General features: G+C 40.9%; 1 protein-coding gene across 2 annotated transcripts in view; it reads right to left on the bottom strand.

The window, feature by feature from the left end:
- RAB3C (RAB3C, member RAS oncogene family) overlaps window positions 1-26,884 on the bottom strand; it is a 294,344-nt gene that overhangs the window by 254,183 nt on the left and 13,277 nt on the right. For both annotated transcript variants that reach the window (XM_017344732.3, XM_002714050.5), the window contains exon 2: window positions 9,499-9,726. In XM_017344732.3, the coding sequence (XP_017200221.1) occupies window positions 9,499-9,726 (228 nt within the window). The remainder of the gene's footprint in view (window positions 1-9,498; window positions 9,727-26,884) is intronic.

Below are 26,884 nucleotides of genomic sequence, written 5' to 3'. Positions count from 1 at the left end.
CTTGGGTCCCTGCACCTATGTGGGAGACTCGGAAGAAGCTCCTGGTTCTTGGCTTCAGATTGGTTTAACTCTGGCTGTTGTGGCCATTTGGTGAATGAACCAGTGGATGGAAGACCTCTCTCTCTGTCTCTCCCTCTCTGTTTGTAACTCTACCTTTCAAATAAATAAAATCATTAAAGAAAAAAAAAAAAGATTATGGCCGGCGCTGCGGCTCACTTGGCTAATCCTCCACCTGCGGCGCCGGCACCCCAGGTTCTAGTCCCTGTTGTTCCTCTTCCAGTCCAGCTCTCTGCTGTGGCCCAGGAGGGCAGTGGAGGATGGCCCAAGTGCTTGGGCCCTGCACCACATGGGAGACCAGGAGGAAACACCTGGCTCCTGGCTTTGGATCAGCACAGTGCGCCAGCTGTGGCAGCCATTTGGGGGGTGAACCAACAGAAAGGAAGACTTTTCTCTCTGTCTCTTTCTCTCACTGTCTAACTCTGCCTGTCAAAAAACAAAAAAAATCAGAAGGCTGATGTCTAGAGAGGTTAAGTCATTTGGCCCAAGGCCGCACAGGGAGGCCTGGAATCCAGGCTCCTGCCCCAAAGCCACTTCTTTGGCTACTGCCTTGGTACACCTTTGCCTGCAAGTTCCCATTGTATACTGCTCTGTTCTACTAATTGTAACTATTTCTCCCCATTCATACAGCCTTCAGTCTAGGCAGACATACAGGTTAACTCTCTACTGAAGTAGAGGTGAATTATCATGAAGATGACTGAAGATTGAGTTCCTTCCAAGTGGGTCCCAGAAAAGTGTTCATATGTTCATCTGCTTTCTGTTTCTTTTGTAAAACATAAGATATTTTTGTGTTTTATCCCTTAAAGAGGATCAGCTAACTATAAAAGCTGCAGGTCCCAATAGTCCAAATCTTCCCCAGTTCAAATGGAGAGAAAAATGGGAGAAAAATCAGATCTGATCAATAGACTGCAATAAGTAAATGTTTTATAGGAAATTATGGTGGAAAGAATTTAAAAAATGAAATTTCTCACCTCTCAAAAGTGAAAGCTTCCCTTATTCTTCAAAAAGCTGTTTCTGTTCTCCGGGTCTCCTGATCATTTAACTAAAATAGGCCTCCCCTTTCCTAGCTATTTTTCATTTGTCAAAGTGTTCTGCTGACTCTAACAATCAGTATGCTTTTGCATAATTTATTTTCAATCTCAAATTCCTTCATGCTCTCTGACAATGGTAGAAACTCAATAAATGCTGATTGAGTGAGTGAGTGAATGAATGAACAAATAATTCCTTTTCACTGCTGAGTTCTCAGCTCAGATACAGATACCCCACCCACTCCCGGAAATATTTCGAGAGTCACCAGACTGGGTTAGGCATCTTTCTGGTGTATCCCCTGCTCAGATCTTCTGGATCGTTTACCATGGCAGATGGAGTTCTACCTCCTCAGCAGATGGTTGGCTTCTTATTGAAGACCCCATGCTTCCTGCATGCTTGTATCCCCAACACCTAGCACAGTACCTAGTACATAGTAGGTACCCAACAAACATTAAATCTGATTAAAATACTGAGTTCAAAAGTACAAACATTGGCACACTATTTTTGAAAAAGAAAAAAAAAACAAACTTTACTGTATGCTGCTTTGGGGTTCAGTATTAAAGTATAAATATTCCTAATAGCAAATACATCTCAGTTAAGGGGTAGGTTTTATTTTCTCCCATTTCACAAACAAGTAAACAAAGGGGCAGAGAAGTCAGGATTTGAGGTCACAGAGCTAGTGAGAAGCAGGAGAAAATTTGGACTGTGGACCACTAGTCTCCAAAGACCATGCTTAAACCATGCTTAAACTGGGCCACCCTGCCTTTGCTAGAATACAGTCACCAAGCCACAGGACGACTGTTCTGCTGTGTTTGTGCTCCTGTCTTCCCCTGCAACTCATCAGCTCTATTAGGCCAGCAAAAAGATTTACCCTCCCATGAGTTTTGTCAGTGCTGGAAAGAGTAGCTTGAACACTATAGTATTGCAAGAGCTGCTGCTGTCAGCAGTCTGACACAGTCAATGTTTTCATGCATCCTGACATTTTGCACACAGTTATCAGCTTTCTCTCAGGACTGAGACTAAATCTTGCCTTTCTCCATCTCTCAGGAAAAGCAGATGCTAAGTTAAAGGCATGTGATAGGAGAAAAGAGCATACCAATGACAACACCAAAAATGGTCTTGGCAGCTGCCACTGGCTTCCGTGGTTCTCTTAGAGCATTTGCCTGGGTAGAGCATGCCGGTCCCTTTTAAATAGACTATAGGATATTAACACTTCCTGTCCATCCTGAAACCAAAGGGCAGGCTAAAAGATGACCAAATGCAAAGATGGTGGCAGAAATATTTTCTGCAAGTATTGATTCCATTTCACGCAGCGCCTTCCCCCACACACTCTCCTGTATGAGCACATTCCCCAACAGTGGGGACAGGCATTCCAGAACTGCGCAGGAAGAGTTAGTCGAAGGTGTTCCACTCCTTCTTACCGTGCACAGCTATGTGTTTTAAATGCAAAACAGGTAATGTGCTAAGTGCTTGCGCTGGCAGACAGTTCCAAGCAAAACAACTGATTCCTTTCTGTAACTATAAATACTTTCTTAGAACAGCTATTAAGGAAGCACTGAAAGATAATGAGTAATTATATATTATGGAAAAATCACTTGCCAGGGATTAAGATATATTGGATTTAATATCAGATGCCATGAAAATTCAACAAATCTGTCTTCTGTGGCCCTCATTTATACTGTGTGGTTAACTAATGGGCCTTAGTCTTGGTGCCTCAGTGGGAATCCTGTTTCTGACACATCCTTACTGTGATCTTGGGCAAATCACATTGTCTTGCAGATTCCCTATTTCCTCATTTATAAAGCAGGACAACTAATACCTTAACGTTACTAGGTTGTGACAAAATATAAATTCTAAAATGTATGTAAACACAAAATGCTTACTTTATGGGTTAGTACTGGGCTTGATAAATTATTATTATTAACACTACCCATGAGAGATTTGGCCAGAAAATTCATGAGCTCTGTTTCTGACCTAATGTTCTAGGTTTCCAAATACTGAGATCCAGAAATGTACTGAGCCTGTGGCAAGAGTATTTGGAATCACAGCATTTGTCAGAGTAAATCAGTGACCCAGGCTGCCCTTGGGGCTCTGAGAACCTACCCTCTGTGTTAATGATGTCGTTTATTTATTTATTCTGATGCTTTGACATCTGCAGCATTGCTTACCCTAAAGGGACTGCCCCTCTATGGGTTATTCAGTTTCTAAAGATAGTCAACAACTTACTGGAGCATGCTTTTCAAATCTGCTCCCTTTATATAAATGAAAATTTAAAAATAAATAAGACAGAAACAAAGCAAACCAACCCATCCAGAGGCCACATCCCCAACCACCTCCCTTATGGGCCTCTCACCATCCCTACCCCTCTCACACTGAACCACTATCCATCTGTCCCATCACCACAAGTCCAGGTACCACACAACCAGGGGCAACCCCTAGACCCCAGGGCTTTCAGAAATTGTTCAAATTATGGGAGAGGGAGCGGGAGATGGGAGGGGTGCGAGTGGGAGGGAAGTTACGGGGTGGGGGGGAGCCATTGTAATCCATAAAGTGTACTTTGGAAATTTATATTTACTAAATAAAAGTTAAAAAAAAAAAGAAATTGTTCAAACTAGCCTAAACCTCTCTACCTGCCTCTCCAGTCCTTTCCTATAGAAAAGACAAGTGAGGCTTGTTGCCCTCTGGTCTGAACCCTCTCTCTTCATGGTCATTTCAGTGATTCTCCCAATTTCCTGTGTGCCACAACCCCACTCTCCCCCAACACCACCAACCCATGCACCCTTCCCATGGGATCCAGAATACGAAAGACTATCATTTCAATGGCAGTCATCTCCTGATCTGTTAGCCTGGCCATACTTGCATAATAGTAAGTCTCATATTTTTTAAAACATTCTCTTCCTCGAGACCCCTGCTAGGGAAGCAAAGATTTTTATCCTTCTCTGAGTTTCCCCCATCTCCTTCTTTATATTCTGACAAAGTCACTGTCCACATACATGGTTGCTACATGGGAATTCAAATCCCCTTTCGTTGCATGCAAAATGGTAGACACATAATTGATGAGCAGCTAGTACCTTGTGGAAAGGCAATACCCCCACCCCTTCATAGATACAGATGTATCTCCAAGCAAGAGCACAGGCTTGGCAACTGGAGCTGTGGCTGCAGGGCAGCCCCACTTGACCCATTGGCTGGCACCTTTGTCCAGTGCACATGTGCACATGTCTGAGTGGCTGATCAGTGCCCTGATAATGAGTCTCCTGAGAAATCAGCCAAGCCAAAGTTCGGAAAAGAAGGGGAGAGTGGAAAGGAGGGATGGAGAGAGAAGAAAGGCAAGGAATGGGGATGGGTGAAAGTCGAAAAACAGGAAGCAAAAATGATTTATGAAAAAAACAACTTGATCTAATTTTTTAGGAAAAAAAGGAGTGTCAAAGGGGAAGGGTTCCCAAGCAGAGGCCCCTGAAGGGAGTATGGGTGTCCACAGAATAGGAGAATGGAAACTCTGGGAAGATGTATGCGGCTGGTCTAGATGTAAAAAGACTTGGAGTTTTTAGAAAAAAAATGGTAGATTATGGAAGATTAAAGAAAAATCTGAACAGAACAATACGCCAAAGCTTTTTCATGAAGCTATGGAAACTGGAAAACTAGAGAGGCAAAAGAGCAGCAGGAATCGAACAATCTGTGTTGGGCTTAGCGGGGCTCAGGGAGGAGCAACATTGATCCAGGGATCAGACAGAGAAGTAACTTTAATGCCCAAGAAAAGAGAGTGAATTAGCTATGATTTAGTATCAGCAGCTAGTGCTTAAAAGAAAACACTTTTTAAGTATGAGAAATAATGTACATTATGTATGTGAAACATGGTTATATCTGCTTTGTATAAGTATAGATGGTTTTATATCTCAACAAAGAATTTCTATATAAAAAGCAAGGTTGAAATTGCTAATGATGATACATTTGACTTAACATACCAGGCTGGTATTTTATTTAAATAATTACGTCAACCATTTTTAATATCTCTATAAAACAAAGAAGAAAGGAGAAACGAGGAGCTCTCAGCCAGAAAAATGACAGTTCTTTAATACTAGCAAAAAGAACTACCATGGATTTAAGATATATGCAGTTACCTACTTAATTTAACTTTTAATTCATCTAAGTTAAGGGAATTTCGTAATCCTGAATATAAAATTTAACCTATGATAACTGGTTGCTTGAAGTTCATAAGGAGGGAACTGAACTGGGGCACAAATAAGAGAAAGGATATGGCTCTTTCTGTCTCCATACATAGGAAGTCAAGTTCCTAACCAGGATCCCTCCCAACAAAAATGGCTTTGGGGAACAGGAGAGCAGAGTACATGCTTACCCTCAAGTCTACTTATCCAAGTTCTTATGTAAGTTCTGAATAGACTTAGAATACTCCAGAGTTAGAATAAGCAAAAACAAAATAGAACACTTGTCTGTAACATTAACTTCATCTTTAAATTTTACTCCTTTGGATAGTATGGGCATTTTGTTGATACTAATTCTTTCAATACATGAATGTGGAAAATTTTTACATTTTTTGTGTCTTCTATTTCTTCGATGTTTTGTAATTTTCATTGTAAAGATATTTCACATCCTTGGTTAAATATATTCCAAGGTATTTAAAATTTTTTGTAGCTATTGTGAATGGTACTGACCTTATAGGACCAATGGAACAGAACAGTAACCCCAGAAATTAATCCACACATCTACAACCAACTACTCTTTGACAGACGAGCTAAAATCAATCTCTGGAGAAAGGAAATTCTCTTCAACAAATGCTGCTGGGAAAATTCTATCTATGCATGCAGAAGTAACAAACAAGACTCTTACCTTATACAAAAATCAATTTGAAATGGATCAAGGATCTAAACCTACGACCCGATACCATTACATTACTAGGGGAAATATCAGGAAACTGCAAGACATTGGCAGAAGCAAAGACTTCTTGGAAAAGACCTCAGAAGCACAAGCAATGAAGGCAAAAATAGTCAAATGAGATTAATCAAACTAAGAAGCTTCTGTACTGCAAAGGAAACACTCAACAAAGGGAAGAGGCAACTGACAGATGGGAAAAAATACTTGAAAATTAAGCAACTGATAAAGAATTAATATCCAGGATCTATAAAGAGCTCAAGAAACTCAGCAACAACGAAACAATCAATTCAATCAAGAAATGGACAAAAGACATGAATAGGCATTTTTCAAAGGATGAAATTCAAATGTCCAACAGACATGTGAAAAAAAGCTCAGGATCACTAGCTATCAGGGAAATGGAAAGAAAAACCACAAGGAGATTTCACCTCACCCCATTAAAATGGCTATCATCCAAAAATCAAAACACAATAAATTCTGGTGAGGAGGTGAGGGAAGAGGTACCCTAATATACTGTTGGTGGTGATGTAAAATAGTACAACTATCATGGAAGAAAGTATGGAGATTGCTCAGGAATCTGAAAATAGATCTACCATATGACCCAGCCATCCTATTCCTGGGAATTTACACACAGGAAATGAAATAAGCATATTAAAGGGTTATGTATACCCCCATGTTTATTGCAACTTAATATACAATAGCTAAGATATAGAATCAACCCAGATGTCCATCAATTGATGACTGAATAAAAAAACGGGGTGTGTATATATGTATAATGTTCCACACACTATGGAACATTAGCCATAAAAAAGAGTGAAGTTCTATAATATGGAACAAAATGGATGCAAACTAGAAACCATTATGCTTAGTAAAATAAGCCAGTCAAAAAAGACAAGTATCACACATTTTTTCTGATATGCTAATATAGAATACAAAAATATATAGGAATGAAATGGAAATCTTGTGATATTATTGTTGTTTTTAGCCTTTGTTTATACTCCTGTGAAACTGTTTATACTCCTGCCCTACTTTTTAGTTGTGGAATATTACAGTTAGTGGTGAATAAAGCCTGTGATTATAGAGTGAGTTAAAATTATGTCCTTGCAAAAATTAAAGAAAAATAAATAAAGGAAGGAAGGAGGTAGACTGGAGGAGGGTATGAGAGAAGCAGGGAAGTCTGGTTAACTTCTTAGAACTGCACCTATGAAATACAGGAAATCTGTTCTCTTTATATTAATAAAACACAAATTTTACTTTTAACACATTTTAAGATGTTTAGAGGCCAGGCCATTCCATTTTTATCAGATGTTTTAATACAGGGTTCTTGTATTTAAAAAAAAGTTTAAATATCTTATTCTGGATTGTTTTCTTGTTTAAAAAATCTTATTGGGGCTGGCCTCATGGCGCAGTAGGTTAATCCTCCGCCTGAGGCACTGGCATCCCATATGGGCACCGGTTCTAGTCCCAGCTGCCCCTCTTCCAATCCAGCTCTCTGCTGTGGCCTGGGAAAGTAGTAGAAGATGGCCCAAGTGCTTGGGTCCCTGCACCTGCATGGGAGACCAGGATGAAGCTCCTGGCTCCTGCTTTGGATAGGCGCAGCTCCAGTCATTGCAGCCATCTGGAGAGTGAACCAACAGAAGGAAGACCTTTCTCTCTGTCTCTCCCTCTCACTGTCTGTAACTCTACCTCTCAAATAAATAAATAAAATCTTTTAAAAATCTTATTTATATATATATTTATTTATTTGAAAGAGAGACAAGGGAGGGAGGGAGGGAGAGAGAGAGAAACCTTCTAACCACTGGCTCACTTCCCAATTGCTCACAAGAGTTACGGCTTAGCCAGGCTGAAGACAGGATCCTAGGGATCCATCTGAGTCTACATGAATTGTAAGATCCAACTACTTGAGCAATCATCCACCACTTACTAGGGTATTCACTGGCAGGAAGCTGTATCCAAAGCAAAGCTGGAACTCAAACAAAGGACTTGGATATGAGATATGGGAAGCCCAGGCAGCATCGTAACTGCTGAGCAAAATGACTGTCCCCTGAAATTTTTCTTTCCTTCAATTTGCCATATTTCAGAAGGCAAGATTTTAAGCAGGCATTTAGACTAGCAGTGAATATACCATGTTCCACATCGAAATATCGGAATGTTATTACAGCTCCAGCTCCTGACTCTGCCCTTCTGCCAATACAGATTCAAGGGTACAGTAATACTGGCTCAAGTGCTTCGATTCCTATCACCCACCTGAAGAGCTCTCAATCACATCCTTGGCTCATGGCTTATACTATTATCTTGGTCTAGCCCTAGCCTTCATGGGAACTTGGGGAGTGAACCAGTTTTTTCTGTTTTTCTGCCATTCAAATAAAATAAAATTTCTAAAAATTTAAAATGAGTACCCTGTTTCAAACACATTTTTATTTTATTTGAATGTATAAATAGATATGGTTATGAGAGATAAAAACACAAAGTCTGTGAAATGGTATTTTAAAAAGTCCATGAAAAAGGGGAAATAAATATATATTTATTCAGGTACAAAAAGAATTTGAAATCCATGCATACTTTTTTCAACTAATATGCATTTTTCATGAACTTTCTGAAATTTCCTCATATGCATGGATTTAAGATTCTTCTGCAGGGTCAGCGCTGTGGTGCAGTGGGTTAACACCCTGTCCTGAAGCGCTGGCATTCCATATGGCCGCCAGTTCGAGACCTGGCTGCCCTACTTCCAATCCAGCTCTCTGCTATGGCCAGAGAAAGCAGTAGAAGATGGTCCACGTCCTTGGGCCCCTGCATCCACACGGGAGACCCGGAAGAAGCTCCTGGCTCCTAGCTTCAGATCAGTGCAGCTCCGGCCGTTGCGGCCAATTGGGGAGTGAACCACCAGATGGAAGACCTCTCTTTCTCTCTCTCTGTGTAACTCTGACTTTCAAATAAATAAATAAATCTTTAAAAAAATATTTTTCTGCATCAAAATCAATGTATCATCTAATTCAACTCTCCATGAACTTTTTGAAGTACCCTTAATGACCATGTTCAAAGTTACATGTGGGGTTTTTGTTCAAGGCATTCAACCTTAAACTTTTCCTACATTTGCTTGTTTATATTCTCCTTTAAAATGCCATGGCAGGTTGCTTCCTGTGACTTAAAGGACCAGATTTATTTCTCGTATTTTATAGATCACCAAAATGGCCCGGAAGTATTCTGAGACTTGTTCAAAGTCATACCAATTATGAAAAAGAACTAGACTTCTCATGGAGTGTTCCTTACACTACTAACATGACAGAAGTGTGGGTGTTTCCCTCTTGAAGACCCTTGTGGCACATAAGTTGTGCACAAGACATAATTCAGTGCTTAGACCTTCAAAAGGCATTACCCCACTGTGTTACAGAAAGTTGTGCAGCAAGAGAGCTTGTTAATTAAGGCTTGTTGACCCAAGGGACAGAATGAGGGGGAATGTTTTTCTCTTACACACTTACATGCTCAATGCCATAGACCAAAGAGCATCAATTCAAAGTCACTTACCCAAATCTGAAGTTTGATTCTCTTTTCATTTTTGAATACAGTTTTTACTTTAAAATCGATGCCAACTGTGCTGACAAATGCAGATGTAAAGGAGTCATCCGCATAACGGAACAGAAAAGATGTTTTCCCCACACTGCTGTTGCCAATGATGAGCAATTTGAACATGTAGTCGAAATTCTGATCAGAGGAGTCTTTCTGGCCATATCTGGCATCTTGGGTAGAGGCCATCTGTAATAACAACAGAAAAAAAGAGCTTTGGATCAGCCTCCCATTGCATATGAAGCTAGCAGCACACTCATTATTGGTCTTGCCAGAAACAGATGTCAGACACTCAGGAGGCAAGTGGAGAGTGATCCCCAGCCTTCCTCTGATGCTGGTATCCATGGCAATAATTCCCTGCTGGAAGACAGAACAGCAAATCTTACAGCTCCTTCCAGCTGTGTTGGTGCTTGTCACTGCTCAGCATTCAGAACCAATCAAAGACACCAAAGGAGACGCCTATGAGGGTAACATGAAAAGCAAAGATAGGAGGAATTGGCTAGGAATGCAGGCTCTGAAACTTTGTAATCCCGGTGATGGAGACACCAAAGTGTCTGAACAGCAGGGTGTTTCTTTTTGAATTATCGAAATTATTACAGTCTCTCTTATTTACTCAGGAAGTACACCCAAACCATATCTCCATTTTATTTATTAAACATCAAATCAATTAACAATATTATATTAACATAAATATGCTATTAATGCAAATAGCAGTCTCTCTCAAAAATAATGACCATGGCAAATACGTATCATCCAAACAATGTGCCAGGTACTGATAATTTATTTAACCCTCACAACAACATGAAGAGTTGATACCTTTATTATTTCCATATTAAACTGATGATGAGAGATATTAAGTAATTTGCTCAAGTCCATATACATGCTCGGTAGTAGAGGGAGGATTCAAATTAGACATGTGGTGCCAAGGCTCAAGTTCTTGATCCCTGTTCTATTCCCCAGCAATGACTATGGAAGCATACACAAGTGCTGTAGAAGCCCATATGGGAAGTATTCATTGTGAGAGAAATGAAGAAGAACCCTACCTGGATTCAAAGCTTCACTCCACTGCTTACTGACTCTGTGACTGTGGGTTCTACTTTAAATGGGTGTGCAACAGTTTCCTTTCTTACACAGAAAGGACAAGCAGTATCTCGGAAAATAATAGATGAAATAATAGCAAAGAAAGTAGGTAAATCACATAGCATAAAATAGAGAGCAATCTCTTTTTAATTACAAATGTCTTAGGCAGTTGACTTCTTCTCATATTTTTTATGATCATCTTAACATCTAACAAAAAAGATCCTGCATTACTTCTGAGTACCATTTGGTTCAATATAGAAAATAGGCATTTAAATGGTGAATCCCATTGAGAAATTGTTTTTTACTCAATATCTATTTTGATTTTAGGAATTCTTTGGCAATTGCTAAACTGTCCAATACAGTAGCCAATGGCTGTATATGGCTATTTAAACTATATTAAAAATAAATATAATTTAAAATTTAGTTCTTCAATCTCACTAGCCACATTTCAGGTACATATTTCAAGTGCACAGTATTGTATGGGAAAAAAATACAAGTAATGGAATACTGCCATAATTGCAGAAAGTTCTATTGGAGAGTGTGAGGCAAGACTCTATTTTTCATTTCCCATTAAAGCTGACTGATAATTAGAGCTTTCTCTTGAGTAGTGTTGTGGATTAGGCATGGTTTGAGTGTCCTCCAAAGGTCCACAGTGTGGTGGTGTTGAGGTGGTGAACCTTTAAGAGGTTGTTACGTCATTGGGAGAACTACTGTCGGAAGATGTTAACCTAGTTCACCCAGTTAGTTCCTGCAAGTGAAGGCTATCATAAAAAGAAAAAGCTTAGCTCTTAAATCTCTGGCTTCCTGTCTGACCACGTGCTCAGTGCTTCTGATACATGCTCCCATGATGTCACCTTCCGTGCCATGATGTAGCCAGAAGGCCTTCACCTGAGCAGAGAAGGTGTTGCTGCCAACCTCTTGGACTTCCAGAGGTGAACTACATAAGCCTCTCTTTTTAAAAAGAATCCAGCTTCAGATATCCTCTTGTAGCAATAGCAAATATATTAATGCATGAGGGTGAGCAAAAAGAAACTCCAGCAGACAGGAGGATGGAGAAATGGTAAATACAGCTCAGCCTTATCTAAGACAGTATCAGTTGCCTGAAGTCAGGTGTATGTGTGGGTGTGTGTGTGTGCATTTACAGAAAATTGATGGAGGAAAAGAGAGATAGTGACATACCTATTCCCCTTCCACAAATATTTATTGCCACCAAAGGAATGCAATTGTGTATACAAAAATAAAGACAAAAGGAAAATCTGTGCATAACAAAAGTGAAGGACAATAAAGATTTTTGATTGAATCTCACATTTTCTTAAGAAAAAAAAAAAGATTTATTTGTCTGAAAGGCAGAGCTGTTGTACAGAGAGGCAGAGAGAGAGAGAGTCTTCCTTCCATCCGCTGGTTCACTGCTCAGAAGCCACAACGGCCAGAGCTGTGCCATTCCCAACACAGGAGCCAGGAGCTTCTTCCAGGTCTCCCACAAGGGTACAGGTGCTCAAGGACTTGGGCCATCTTCTACTGCTTTCCCAGGCCATAGCAGAGAGCTGGATCAGAAGCAGAGCAACCAAGACTTGAATTGGCACCCATATGGGATGCCAACACTGCAGGTGGCAGATTTACCCACTATGCCACAGCACCAGCCCCTCACATTTTCTTATTAAATGTAAGCTTAAGCATCTCTCTAAGTCTATGTAATCAGATGAAAATATTCAGTAAGTCTGACAACTTTTAAGGAGCGTTTGCTAATAGGCAAAACAAGGACTCTAACACACAAAGAGATTATCACCTTCCATTATAGCTGCGTAATTAACCTAACCCCACACAAGCAGCCTGTGGAGAACAATGTAGGACCACAAATAATGGCTATGAACCTGAACAATGATTTTTACTCTGATGACCTTTGGTGCCCTAGAAAGCCAGGTAACTGCTACATTGTGTTCTGACATTACTACAAACATAGCTCTTTACCAACTAGTAGTTCCCTCTTGTTTTTTGAATAATATTTCATTGTACCACAGTTCTCCTATTTTTTAAAAAAGATTCTATTTGCCTTTCTCTCTGTCTCTCTCTCTCACTATCCACTCTGCCTGTCCAAAAAAAAAAAAAAAAAAAAAAGATTCTATTTGCTTATTTGAAAGAGTAACAGAGATAAAGAGAGAGAAAGGAAAGAGAGAGAAAGCTTCCATCTGCTGGTTCACTCCCCAGATGCCCACATTAGCTAGGGCTAAGCCAGTCAGAAGCCAGGAGACAGGAACTCCTTCTGAGTTTCCTCCATGGGTGGTGGGAACCTCAGTATTTGGGTATTACCTGCTGCCTCCAAGGCACATTAACAGGAAGCTAGATGGGAAGCACAGAGTAGCCAGTTCTTGAACTAGGCACTCCAAGGTGGGTTGCTGGCATCCTAAGCAGTGGCTTAATCCACTGAGTGACAGTGACAGCCCCTTCCCCTCTTATAAAATGATAAATTCAAATAGGCCTGTAAATAGTCTTCATTAAGAAGGTCTTTTTACCCTCATTTTTTATCTTACTAACCAGCCTAAATTTTGTGTCTGGAATAAGAATGTTCAACTAAGCCACAGCCAGGACAAAGACCCTATGAGTTTCCTAGGGTTGTACATTTACTGGGCCTGATAACCTGCCAGGTGTTGCACCCATGAGCCTCAGGTGGTATTTTAACTGGGTTCTGAGAATCTCCAGGTTGCCTCAAAATAAAACATGATGAGGACAACTGCCCTTATTCCAAGGCCCTATTCCAAAATGAAACTGGTTCCAAAACCTGAAGAAAAACAGAAACTATATATATACTGGAGTACACTACCATGGAGCAGCAAAATTTAAAATTGAAAGACCTAATATACCTTTTTTTGTTGGCAGCAAAGAAGCAAAGAAAGTAATGGGGGGCACAAAAGTGTGTCTAGGAGAAAGGCAATAGAGCAGGTGGACAAGTGTATCCAAAGGAATTCTCTTCACCACAGGACTGCTGAAAGATAATTAGAAAATTTACTTTCTATTCTTCATGACTGTTGTTTTGTGTGGTTTAGTTTTTTTTACTATTTCCTAATTTATATTTCTAATAAGATTCACTGCATATGAGTGAAATTGTCATCTTTCCACTTGATTGTTTATGGCCCTTACCCATATTCCTGCTGAACTAGGGTCTTTTTACTTGTTGAACCCTTTTTTTTAATGCAGCATTAAGCCTTCAACTGTAAATTAAAAATATGTTACCTCAAAAACTAAAACAGTGGGGGAGAGAGTAGGAGGGAAGGGATGGAAGGGTATATCATTATATTTTTATAATTTTATCTATGAACTACAGTAAATCTATTCTGTTTGTATTAATACCACATCCACTTGAAAGATAAAATATCAGATGGTAAGAAAATGCTTCAAAAACAAAGAACCAAAATTTGTGCATTGGGCATGTATGTGCATTTTGTAAAATTTTTAGGATAATCAGATAAATTCTGGCTTAGAATCTTGCTGAAATCAGAAAAGAATCAAGTAGACAGCATATGAATGTTTAAGGGGCTTATCAATAGTCACTATGCAAACCTACTGATATTTAAACACTAAGTCATGTGAACAGTCTCAAAATTATCATGGAAAAACATTACTGAAATTTGAAAACATAAATAGTCATAACGTAACCTCACAGAGAACAAACCAGATTATACAATAGATATACTACAGTAACTCTTCACATGGCATTAGCTTTGAATTTCAAAATGAAAAGAATCACAGTTGCAAAAATACAACAGGATGTGCAACTTTCTACCCATTTCAAGCGCCCCTTTCAGGGCATCTCAGTCTCTCCATTAGGTGTTTTAACCGACCCCTTCCCACTGAGTGACAGGAGGGTCACTATGCTATGAAGCAGCCTGTTTCATTGTACCATTCAAATAAATAAAAACAGCTTTTAAAAGTATACCGCAATTCAGCCTCTGTCTATGTGTTCTAGATTCACCTTCTGAATCAAGAGTGAGCCAATTCTTCTCTAACCTGAGAGACCTTCAGATCTCTGAAGGAATCCATCATGGCTCCTAAACCTCTCTCCTACTGTGGATGATCCCAACTGCTTTGACTTTTCTCCTATATAGCACATGTCTAAAAAAAATGCCAACACATCCTGCTACGTTAAAACTGAATCTCACCAGATTGTCAAGTCCTGTGTTTGACTCTGCCAATTGGTAACAATATTCTAAAATATTCCAAAATTGGTAACAATATTCCAAATAATTATCTTGTTAATATAGACAAAATGAAATTGCTACATCTGAAAATACCTAATAGTAAAGTCTGCGAAAATGCTCAGTACTTTTTTTCACACTAACTGAGATGAACACAGATCTTCCTCTTCCAATTCTTTTTTTTTTTTTTTTTTTGACAGGCAGAGTGGACAGTGAGAGAGAGAGACAGAGAGAAAGGTCTTCCTTTGCCATTGGTTCACCCTCCAATGGCCGCCGCGGCCGGCGCGCTGCGGCCGGCGCACCGCGCTGATCCGATGGCAGGAGCCAGGATCCAGGTGCTTTTCCTGGTCTCCCATGGGGTGCAGGGCCCAAGCACCTGGGCCATCCTCCACTGCACTCCCTGGCCACAGCAGAGGGCTGGCCTGGAAGAGGGGCGACCGGGACAGAATCCGGCGCCCCGACCGGGACTAGAACCCGGTGTGCCGGCGCCGCAAGGCGGAGGATTAGCCTAGTGAGCCGCGGCGCCGGCCCCTCTTCCCATTCTATACATGACAATTTATGCTTTTAGTGGAAAGGTCAACATTTCTATGAAGTCTACTAAATTTCCTCATGTTTATTTTAATTTACTATCCAATTCTTATTTGATAATTTGTCCTTTAATAAAAAACATTAGCCATCCCTTTCAGATTTATGTCATGCCTAGATTTGATCAGTTTGCAACTTACATATATATATATATACACACACACATATATATATATATGACTGTCAGAATGTTAATTGGTTTGTAGACAAATAACATTTAACTTCTTGATCTGGTGAGTATATAAATCTACAGATAAGAACTCCACAATCTGAGTGTGGCATTCAGAATGTCTGAAGTAATCTTTAACCCTTGGGAGTTAGTGTCTTGGAAACCCACTGTGCTGTTACCCGAGGTATGCCTTGGTCAACGGCAGGTAAACAGATGATAGATTTAGTTGATGTGCCACCTTAAATTTCAATTTCAATTTTCCCAGAAGCTCTACTCACCAGAGACAAAACAGATTACTTCTGACTAACAGCTGTGGCCACAGCCTACTCCAGAATTTTTGACATTTAATTTTCAAACTAAATGGTAAAAATAAATTACTTCCAAGGATTCACGTGGGCACTAAAGAATCTAAACTATAATAAGCCTTTTTCTAATGAGATAAACAAAAATGTCATTTTAAAGTTATTATGTTCCAGCAGCTATTGATAACACCCTGAAAGTCAGTGGGAAGAGGAAGCAGAGTAATTTATCAAAAAAATGCAATTCTTCTTTGAAATTAGAAGGGTGAAAGTAAGGATGGAACATATGCAGTGGAAGCAGAGAAATGAAGTAGTTTCACATCTCAATCATTTGTTTCCTGGGACAAAGACAAGAAAAACAAAAGTAATTATTCTTGAGAGTTTTGAAGAAGATGAAAATTTTAAAGCCAAGAAGGAAAATATTGGAAGATAGGACTTGCAAACATTTGTCATCTGGCCCCCGGACTGGTTCTCTCTAGAGGAAGTGCTCATTTATGCACAGGTTTGCCTGTCTTCCTGCTGTTTCTCAGCATGGGCTGGAACTGTGATGCTCTCTGCAGTCCCTGGCCTGCAATTTCTCCATGTGTCTGCTACTGTTCACTCTGGCATGAGCCAGATGAGAAGCACCAAGGTACTGTTTGTGTCACTGTTGAGAACTTGGCGTTGAGCTGACAGGATCCTGTCTAGGGAATGGGAAGTGGTCAGGCCATTGAGGGTTTCAACTCTAGTCCTGTCTTCTGAAATAAAGAACTTGCAAAAAGCAGGGCAGCATTCAGGAACTTTTCAGTTGCTTTACTCTAGCGGGGAACGAATGGCAATCTCACAGGACTCACAGAATGTAAATGATCGTACGCCAAATTATGGTAACATTTCCAAGACACAAATCACTCTATATTATACAGGTCTTCTTCAGTTTTCCTTTCAGTCTCTCTCTGCTCTCTATCTCATGCACATCTTATTTAGGATCTGTGATTAACTCTCCACATATGTACAGGAAAATGGTTGAAAACTAACAGCAACAAAGCTGTCACAGGCATTGTCCTAGGTGTTCTACATATACTATTGCACCTAGCCCTTTCATTACCCCTAGGTCTAACTAATTGTACCCCCGTATTAGAGGAACAGAATACACTGGTGTGTTTCAAAAGTGGGTACTTATTCCCTCTCCCTGCAGAAAGCTTAAGAATGTTTTCCCCTGAATTTCACTTTAAGGAACTAACCGATAGGGCTCTCAAAAGTAAAATTCACATAAATGTACAGGATCCCTGTCAAAAAAGCTGTCCCCCAAAATGGGTTTCTCTCTCTCTGAGAGATTGTCTACACTGAGCCTTCAGTAATTCATCAGTTATAATCTAGGTTTTCCCACCCAGTACTGGTTTATATAGAAGTTTTTTGCTCTGTATACTATTGTCTCTGTAATTTAGGGGAGTCATGGTATGCCCTGTGACCTTGATTCTCTCACAAATCTAAGAAGAGTTGTTGATTTTCTGTTTACTCAGCTTGTTCCTTGTGTGAAATTGAGAGTGACAGCTTCCAAGATCCTTACATGCAGAACTGGAAGTCATCATCCTCATTTGAAAAATGAAATTAAAGAAATCTGAAAGGAAGCTAACAGTTCTTGTTATCTTGATTTCTCTTGGCCTTTGCACTGAGCCCTCATTATCTGGACCAAATATGTTCTTCATGGCTTAGTAACATGTAGACTCAGTGAGTGAACTTGCCCTTCACTGGATTAACAAGTCTGAAACCTCAATCACAGAAGAAACTAATAGAAGAGGTAAGGGAATTTCTTTTCTTTGCTTCTAGAAGATTCATTCCTTTGATGAAGAGAGACATGATTTAAACTTGAATAATACACTCTCTGAGGCACACAAGGGAACTTAAACATTTGTGGAAAAATGAAATCAAAAGGCAAATTTATTTTGGTGCTAAAGTTTTTGAACTCCATGTAGTTTTTTCATAATATGCATTTTCATGAACTTCATGAAGACCTCTTATACACATGGATTTCAAAAAATTTTTGCACCAAAATAAACTTATCTCCTAATCCCATTTTCCACAAACTATTTGAACTACCCATGTATATAAACAGATGCTTCTCAATCTATCATGGGGTTACAACCTGATAAACCCTTTGTAAATTGGAACTATCGCAAGTTGAAAATGCATATAGTGCACTTTACCTACTGAACATTATAGATTAGCAACACAGTATACTGCACAATTTCAGTTGTTTTCCCTCAGGATTATATGACTGACAGAGCTGAGGCTCCCTGCTGCTGCCCAGCACAATGACCAGGTAGCATACCATATATCTGCAGCCTGCCAAGAGAGTAAAATTCAAAACTTAAAGTGTGATTTCTAAAGAATGCATACTACATTTGCATCATTGTAAATTTAAAAACTCCTAAGTGCCAGAGAGACCAAAGGAACAGAACAGAGGTTCCAGAAATGAACTTCTGCATCTAAAGCCCGCTGATCTTTGACAAGGTTGCCAAAATCATGCACTAAAGAAGAAAGTCTCTTCAATAAGTGGTGCTGGTAAAACTGGATATCAAATTGCAGAAAAGATGGAAAGACAAATACCACGTGTTCTCCCTCACATGTGAGAACTAAAACAGAAACCCCCCCAAACAACGCCTCAACCTGACATGGAATACTGACTAACAGAGGCTCAGAGGGATGCAAGATATTTGGCTAAAAAAGAAAAGGGGGGATCCAAGGATGTGGCAGAGGATATCACTTGTGACAACATCCTACATTAGAGTGCCAATTCAAGTCCTGGCTACTCTGCTTTGGATCCAGCCTCCTACCAGTATACCTGGGAAAGCAAAGGATTATGGCCAGGTACTTATGTACCTGCCACCCATGTCAGAGACCAGGATGGAGTTCCTGGCTCGTGGTTCCTGGCTTCAGCCTGGCTCAAACTTGGCTATTGTGACCATTTGGGGAGGGAACCAGAAGATGAAAGATTCTCTCTCTCTCTCTGCCTTTCAAATAAGTAAATACTTAAATCTTTTTAAAAATAACAGTAAGCTTGGTATGGTTCATAATTGTAAAAAATATATTAATTATGAAATTATTTCTTGAGACTAAATATTACAACTTGTAAGGCATAATTGTACTCATCACTTGTAATTATTCAGTATTATGTTAATTAATACAAAATAGTTGTGGTTCCTTTTCATATTTTATAAAATAAAGTCGCTATAACTACACCAAAAAATGATAAAATGTAAGAATAGCGTAAGTAGAACCAACATGAATTTGGGACTATGCTGTATGGACAAGCATGGGAATGAAAGTATATTAATATATCTAATAATTTCTGAATCTGCTTTGAAATCTGTAGATGTATTTTGCTAGGCTGACAGGAAAAATGAAATGGAACTTATCAAACCATGTATAAACTGTTCCTGTTAGTATCAAAGACTAGTGTTCCCATTTTGGCTCATACTATAATTCACTCCTGCTCTGGTTCTAGAAGGTCCCCATAGGGGAGACAGTCTTTCTTGGAACTTGGTAACAGAAAGGCAAAGGAGACACCCAGACCGGAGAGAAGAGACCGTAAGCAGGACATGCTGGGAAGAGAACCACAAAGGCTATGAGAGGCCTGGACTCTGACAATGCAATCCAGGCCAGTGCAGTGATGCAGGACTCTGATCCCCTCAGTTCCCAAGCACAGATTCACTAACAGTGATGCCAAAGTGTCAATAGTTCCATCGTGGGATGCTACTGAGTACCCAGCAACTGTCATCCAGCACCTATAAATCACAGCATGTAGAGAGGTAGAGAAACACCATCACACCTGTTGTCTAACAGCTCTGAGATGATGTGTATGCAAAACACACCTAAGAAAAAGCACTCCACACTTTTGGTGTGACGAGTGTGTCTCAAATGCACATACTCTATGGTAGGCTCCTGAGAAGGAATCCCAGGTCTGCCATATCACATACTTTCCTACTTGTATAAACATGAGCAATGCTTGTTTTGTTTTGAACTATTCTAATTTTTAAGGACTTGTTCATCTATTTTTTTAGAAGGGAGAGAGAGGGAGAGAAAGATACCTTCCATTCACTGGCTCATCCTACAAATGCCTACAATAGCCACGACTTGGCCAGGCTAAAGCCAGGAGCCAAGAACGCCATCCTAATTCCTCATGTGGTGTCAGCAACCCAAGTACTTGATACATTATCTACTGCCTTGCCAGACACATAAGCACGGAGCTGGATGGAAGTGGAGCACTTGGGACTAACAAGGGCATTCCAATAAGGGATTCCTGCATTACTAGCAGCAGCTTAACCCACTGCACAACAACACTGACCCCTGATATTACCTATGCTAAGCATCAGTTTCATCATTGGTAGGTATTAAGTGTTTGGCTAAAACTTCGATTATGGAGACTAGAGTTGTGGCATAGCAGGTAAAGCCACCACTTATGATGCCAGCATCTCATATGGGTGTCAGTTTGTGTCCTGTCTGCTCCATTTTCAACCCAGCTCCCTGCTAATGGCCTGGGAAAAGCAGTGGAAAATGGCCCAGGTTCTCAGGCCTCTGCCACTTATGTGAGAGACCAAATGAAGCTCCTGGCTTTGGTTTGGCCCAGCACTGACTGTTGTGGCCATCTGGGGAGTGAACCAGCAGAGAGAAGGTATCTCTCTCTCTCTCTCCAACACTGACTTTTGAAATACAGAAATAAATCTTTTTTAAAAAACTTCCATTATAGTCTTTGATATTCCTCTTGTTGCACTGAAATGATAAACAGACCATTCAATTTCATTACCAGCTTTCACCAACACTACTTTCTAAGATGGAAGTGGTCAGTTTTAAAGAATTTGCTTCAGGGTTGGCATTGTGGCGTAGTGGGTAAAGCCACCACCTGCAGTGTTGGCATCCCATGTGGGCGCCGGTTCAAGTCCCAGCTGCTCTACTTCTGATTCAGCTCTCTGCTATGGCCTGGGAGATGGCCCAAGTCCTTGCACCCCTGCACCCGCATGAGAGACCCAGAGGAAACTCCCGGCTCTGGATCAGCACAGCTCCGGCCATTGCAGCCAACTGGGGAGTGAACCAGAGGATGGAAGACCTCTCTCTTTCTCTGCCTCTCCTTCTTTCTCTGTGTAACTCCGACTTTCAAATAAAAAAAAAAATCTTTTTTTAAAAAAAGAATTTGCTTCTTCTTCTTTCCTAAATTCAAAGGGAAACAGGTTTTAACACTTTTGACAGTGCTCTTACTCTATAGACTTTTATAATTGCCAAAATGAACACGTTACATTTTCTAATTTCAAGTATAATGACATGGAGCAGGCCAAGGCTGAAACACTACGGATAAGTGTGTAGAGGGTGGTTTTCTGTGCTCCAGAGGAGTTTTGTGGAGGACAACATGGCCATCATATATGCTGTGATGTGATCTGTCCTACAACACTGCCTGCTTCCCAGTGACTTCTACAAAGCTACCACTCATGAAATCCTTGAGCATGAATGGAATTTTATACAAATTGAGTTTCATGTATGGACTAATAAGGGACAGAATTCAAGCAATGCATGGTGAGCAAAGGATGAGATAGGAGGAACTCACAGGACTATGGGGTAATTTCTTTTCATATGATCTTGGAGTTGGCTTTGGGTGAAGTTCAACCTAACCTCATACTGAATTAGACAAATCAGCAACATCCATGATAGTCATCTCCATCCTTTCCCCAACCCCTTTAAAATAATTCTAAAGCATTTTTCACAAAAGAAAAATAATCTTTATAAACAAAGAAAAGTAGGGGACAACAGAAGGAAAGAGAGGGGCAGGCATTTGGTGCAGCAGTTAACACGTTGCTTGGGATGCCCTTGCACTATATCAAAGTGCCTGGTGTCAAGACCAGGTACTACTTCTGATTCCAGTCTCCAGATGTGTGCCCTGGGGGGCAGCAGGTGATAGCTTAAGTACACACAAGTCCTGCAGACTGTTTTCCAGGCTCCTGGCTTTGGCCTGGGCTACTTTGGCTATTTCAGCATTTGGAGGAGAATCAGTTGGTAGAAGATCTCTCTCTCTCTTTCTCTCTCTCTTTCTCTCTCTCTCTCTTTCTCTCTCTCTCTCTCTCTCTCTTTCTCTCTCTCTCTCTCTCCCCTCCCATCCCTCTCACCACCTCAAATAAATAAATTAAAGGAAGAAAAAAGAGGTCAACAGAAATTTGGGATCTGAAAGTGAATGGACCACAGAAAGCAGAATCTTCAGCCTGGTAGGGAAGCTCCCAAGAACCACTATCTTGCAGAAATTGGAATGGTTTGAGGGTTGCAGAATCCCAGTATCTTGATTGCGGAGTGTGGTTAGAGTGAACAGTCCTGGTTTTCCTGGGACTGAGGAATTTCATAGCACAAAACATGACTTTCAGTGCTAAAACTAGCCAGCTGGACGGATGGTTAGTTACCATAAATGGGACAGGGAAATACGAAATTGGTTGAAAGCTGAAGCCCCACATCCCTCCCAATAGCCAAGTAACCATATTCCCCATATACAGCATTAATAAAACTAAATTAAGATTAAAATATAAAAATTCAGGGCTCATGTTGTGGAGTAGCCGGTAAAGTCCTGCCTGCAACACTAGCATCCATATAGGCAGGCACTGGTTCAAGTCCTGGCTGCTCCACTTCCAATCCAGCTCCCTGCTAATGAGCCTGAGAAAGTAGCATCAGAAGATGCCCCAAGACAGATGTCTCTTTCTCTCCCTCTCTCTCTCTAACTCTGCCTTTCAAATAAACAAATCATTTTTAAACAAATCATTTTTTAAAGAAAATCATCATTTTTGACATTCATCCTTCCTATATGCAGATGTCAATTTATAAAAACATAAGGAACTCTTTCCTAATAACAAAATATAAAGAATATTTCAAACTTTTCTCATAGATAACCATAAAATACATGTAAGCTTTCTCATCAATTTTTGGAGTAAGAAATACCAAACGTCATGTTCTCAATACCTGTCCTCCCTAGTTGGACATGATTTTATTCAGGGATACAAAACTAAATCCTCATAGGGTATACTAGATCCAAGATTTCCAGACATGGGGAATTCCCTTCAAATTCTGCAGAATGAGGATATTCAGGGTGGAGCCAAGAATCTCTCCTTTTTAAAGGTCTTTTTATGGTTCCTTCAGTCAGTCAGTCAGGTTCGTAACTTATTTAACAAACGTCCACATGGAAGCTAGGGCAGGTGTGCAATGTTAGGGCCTCTGGGATCTCATCTAGTACCAGAAGAGACTGAGCCATCCGACATTTGGGCTGAGATCCCTGGGGTCATGGACGTGTTATCCTAGAGCTCTTCACCAGCTGCCATCTTCAGCAGACACAGCCCATGACAGATCTCACCAGGATAATGTTGACTCTCACAAAGAAAGCTCTACACACTAATGCTCAGCCGGCCCAGAGAAGCTGAATCCTGAGAAATGTGCTTCATACTACCTCCCCACAGGTAAACGCTAGAGCCTTCTGAGAAGCAATGATATAACTTAACTGGGAGAATCTTTGCAGACTCACCAGGAGGCACCACCTGTTAAGAAGCAAGGATCCATGTTCTCAGAGCATAAGCAAATCTGCTCTGCCCAACTGAATGGGAGGTGACCTCGACCTCCTCCATCAGTCATTTCAGAAATAACACCTATTGGACTCTATTCTTCACTCCATGAGAAACCACCAACAGCCAAAGGAGGCCAGTGTACAAACTGATACCATAAAATGAAGAGTACTTCTCATATCTTTTTTTTTTTTTTTTTGACAGGCAGAGTGGGCAGTGAGAGAGAGACAGAGAGAAAGGTCTTCCTTTTCTGTTGGTTCACCCCCCAATGGCTGCTGCGGCCGGCACACCGCACTGATCCAAAGCCAGGAGCCAAGTGCTTCCCCTGGTCTCCCATGCGGGTGCAGGACCCAAGGACTTGGACCATCCTCCACTGCCCTCCCAGGCCACAGCAGAGAGCTGGCCTGGAAGAGGAGCAACCGGGACCTAATCCGGTGCCCCAACCAGGACTAGAACCTGGGGTGCTGGCGCTGCAGGCGGAGGATTAGCCTATTGAGCCACGGCGCCAGCTCATAATATCTCTTCTTAAGAAGAAAGAAACAGGAAACAGAATGAATGCATCCAATACTGCAATGTGTAAGGACAATCTCAAAAAAATATCTAGTAGGGGCCTGCACTGTAGCGTAGTGAGTAAAGCTGCCATCTGCAACACCAGCATCCCAGGCAGGCACCAGTTTGTGTCCCAGTTACTCCATTTCTGGTCCAGCTCCCTGCTGATGGCCTGGGAAAAACAGTGGAAGATGCCCTAGTGTTTGGGGCCTTGCCAGCTATGTAGGAGACCCAGGTGAAGCTCCAGGTTTCAGTCTGGTCCATCTCTGGCTGACACAGCCATCTGGGGAGTGAACCAGTGGATCCAAGATCTATTTCTCCTCTTTCTAACTCTGAATTTCAAATAAATAAATAAATCTTTCAAAAAAATGTTTAAGTAAAAAATATTTAGTAAAAGATTCTAAAAATTCCCAGGGTAGTTAGGCAGAGAGTCTAAATTTTAATAATGACAATTTGTTTCACATTATCTTTTTATCATTAAACTTTTTTTATAACATTGAGACATTTTAAAAATATGTGAATCTTTAAAACATACCTCCAGAGTTTTGCGAGGCAAAGTCCTGGGTCTTAACATGTCTCTCGCCTTACTCAGAATAGGTCAATCACCCTGCTTTTCATGAACTTAGAAGACCAAGTGATTACCTGGGCCATTCATAAGGAACTTGGTGTTTTAGCAATCGACCTATTTGCATTTCCAGACTGTAGAATTCTAGTTAGAATGAATTTTAGAACCACTTTTCTAATTATAATCATCCCTGCTTTTCATGCAAGAGCTACTGCTACTATTATTTACTACAAAGACCAAGCCCACACACATTTATAGAACATTCATATCCACAGGTGTGCTGTGTTTCTATTATCTCTTTTCATCTGCCCTGCCACTCAGACAGGTGTTTAGTGAATTAAATATTCAAGAGAAAAGCTGTCTTTTATCTCAAACACCTTAGATGAGTGCCACGTGAGAGTCATCATTTGCCTATTTGTACTTAACAGGCCCTTCCTTCAGGCTCTTGGAAGCTCAGGAGCTATGGCCATTTCAACAGAAATTATTCATCAGTGCCAGCTTCCAAGGCTCTCCAGTTTTTGAGCCTCGATCATATATTCAAGCCACTGGGCAGCTAACAAGTGACATCCATTTATCTTTGCTGGGCCAGAGTTAAACTAGAAGCAGCAGAAAAATAATGAGAGGCTTCACGGCCTCATCTCTTAAGTTAGGCTATGATTTGAGTTTCCAGACATAAAAAGCTGACGGTGTGGCAGCTAACTGTGTATGGTCCCAGATTTTTCTCATTTCAAAAGCCAACTAGACACAGAACGTGAGTAACACTGGATTCAGGAACCACTGATCCTGTCTTAAACTATTCACTAGAGGCTGGAATACCAAGACTATTCACGCCTATGGCTTTGAGGCTTGCCAGTGGGGCTGGGAGTCTGTGGGCCCCTTCAGACTTAGGTAGAATCGCCGGCTGCCAGCTGTGGCTGGAAAGCCTGTCTCCAGACCAACTGGCACCTGGCATATCCTCCCCATCTCCCACCCCCTCTCCACCCCACCCACCCCCACTCCCACCCCCTGCCCTGCTAATAGCTTCTCTAGCTTCTCATGCTGCAAGTGTGACCCTGCAACTTTTTTTGTTTGTTTTGACAGGCAGAGTGGACAGTGAGAGAGAGACACTGGTTCACCCTCCAATGGCCGCTGCGGCCCACGCTGCAGCCGGTGCACCACGCTGATCTGATGGCAGGAGCCAGGTGCTTCTCCTGGTCTCCCATGGGGTGCAGGGCCCAAGCACTTGGGCCATCCTCCACTGCACTCCCTGGCCAGAGCAGAGAGCTGGCCTGGAAGAGGGGCAACCAGAACAGAATCCGGTGCCCTGACCGGGACTAGATCACGCCTTCAGGGTGGGTGCAATCTTTCACTCAGAGCTGGCAGAGGAAGCAGCTGAGCCCGTGGGGAGACTCAGAATGGTTCCAGGAGATCAAGGCTATCTTGTATGACCTTATGGCTTTAAATCACAGCTCCAGGGTGGCTGCAATCTTTCACCCATAGCTATCAGAAGAGGGGGTGCTGAGCCCCTAAGGAGACAGACCATACTCCCCCTCCCCGCCCTCCACCCACCACCTCCCACCATCTCCTTGAGCCCCAAGCCAATCTACATACATATGTGAAACCCTTCGTCCAATGGGCTCCCCCAATAGGAAAACCCAATGAACAGATAGTAATGCCTTAAAAACCTGGGACACTTCCTCATAGCCGGTGTCCCACTTGGGCACTCCACCTGGTCTCCTCTCAGACCAGATGCTTTCTCTGTCACTTGCCAATCAAATAAAATTTTCCAACTCTTTGCAAATTGTTTCCCGGCTTTTTATTTCTATACTAAGCTGAGGAAAAGAACCCATGAGACTCGCTCCAGCAACTGCGCTCCCCTCAACTTATAACAGGTTTCATTATTTAGTGGATAGAAAAATCTTTCATGAACTCAAGAAAACTGACAAGATACTTCAAACCAGTCAGAAGCAAGCTGACACTGAAAAAGATATTTTGTTTCTGCAGAGTTGAAGCTACTAGAGAATATTTAAGTTGACAAACACAAGCAATTATAAAGATTAATTTATTTTTACAGTTTGGTACTATGTACAAATTTTAAAGAGTCTTGAAACCTACAATTCTGTTTTAAAAACACAAAGAAATACTATCAAGAAACAATGATCAATAAAAATAACTAAACATTTTCTCCCAAAATCTATAAGGAAACATTTTCTCCCCAATATCCATAAGGAAAAAAAATCAAAGCACTAATATTGCTTACATGTTATATCATCTTTTTATAAGAAGCTCATTTAATTACTGTGTTTTATTATTTTCTAAACAATTCTATAGATGAATTGTATTAAACTCCTGAAAAACTCAAACCTGTCATC

This window comes from Oryctolagus cuniculus, chromosome 14 (assembly GCF_964237555.1).
Source record: "Oryctolagus cuniculus chromosome 14, mOryCun1.1, whole genome shotgun sequence".
Taxonomy (NCBI): Eukaryota; Metazoa; Chordata; class Mammalia; order Lagomorpha; family Leporidae; genus Oryctolagus; species Oryctolagus cuniculus.
The sequence above is the reverse complement of the archived record's forward strand: the minus strand, read 5'-3'. Positions and strand labels throughout refer to the sequence as shown.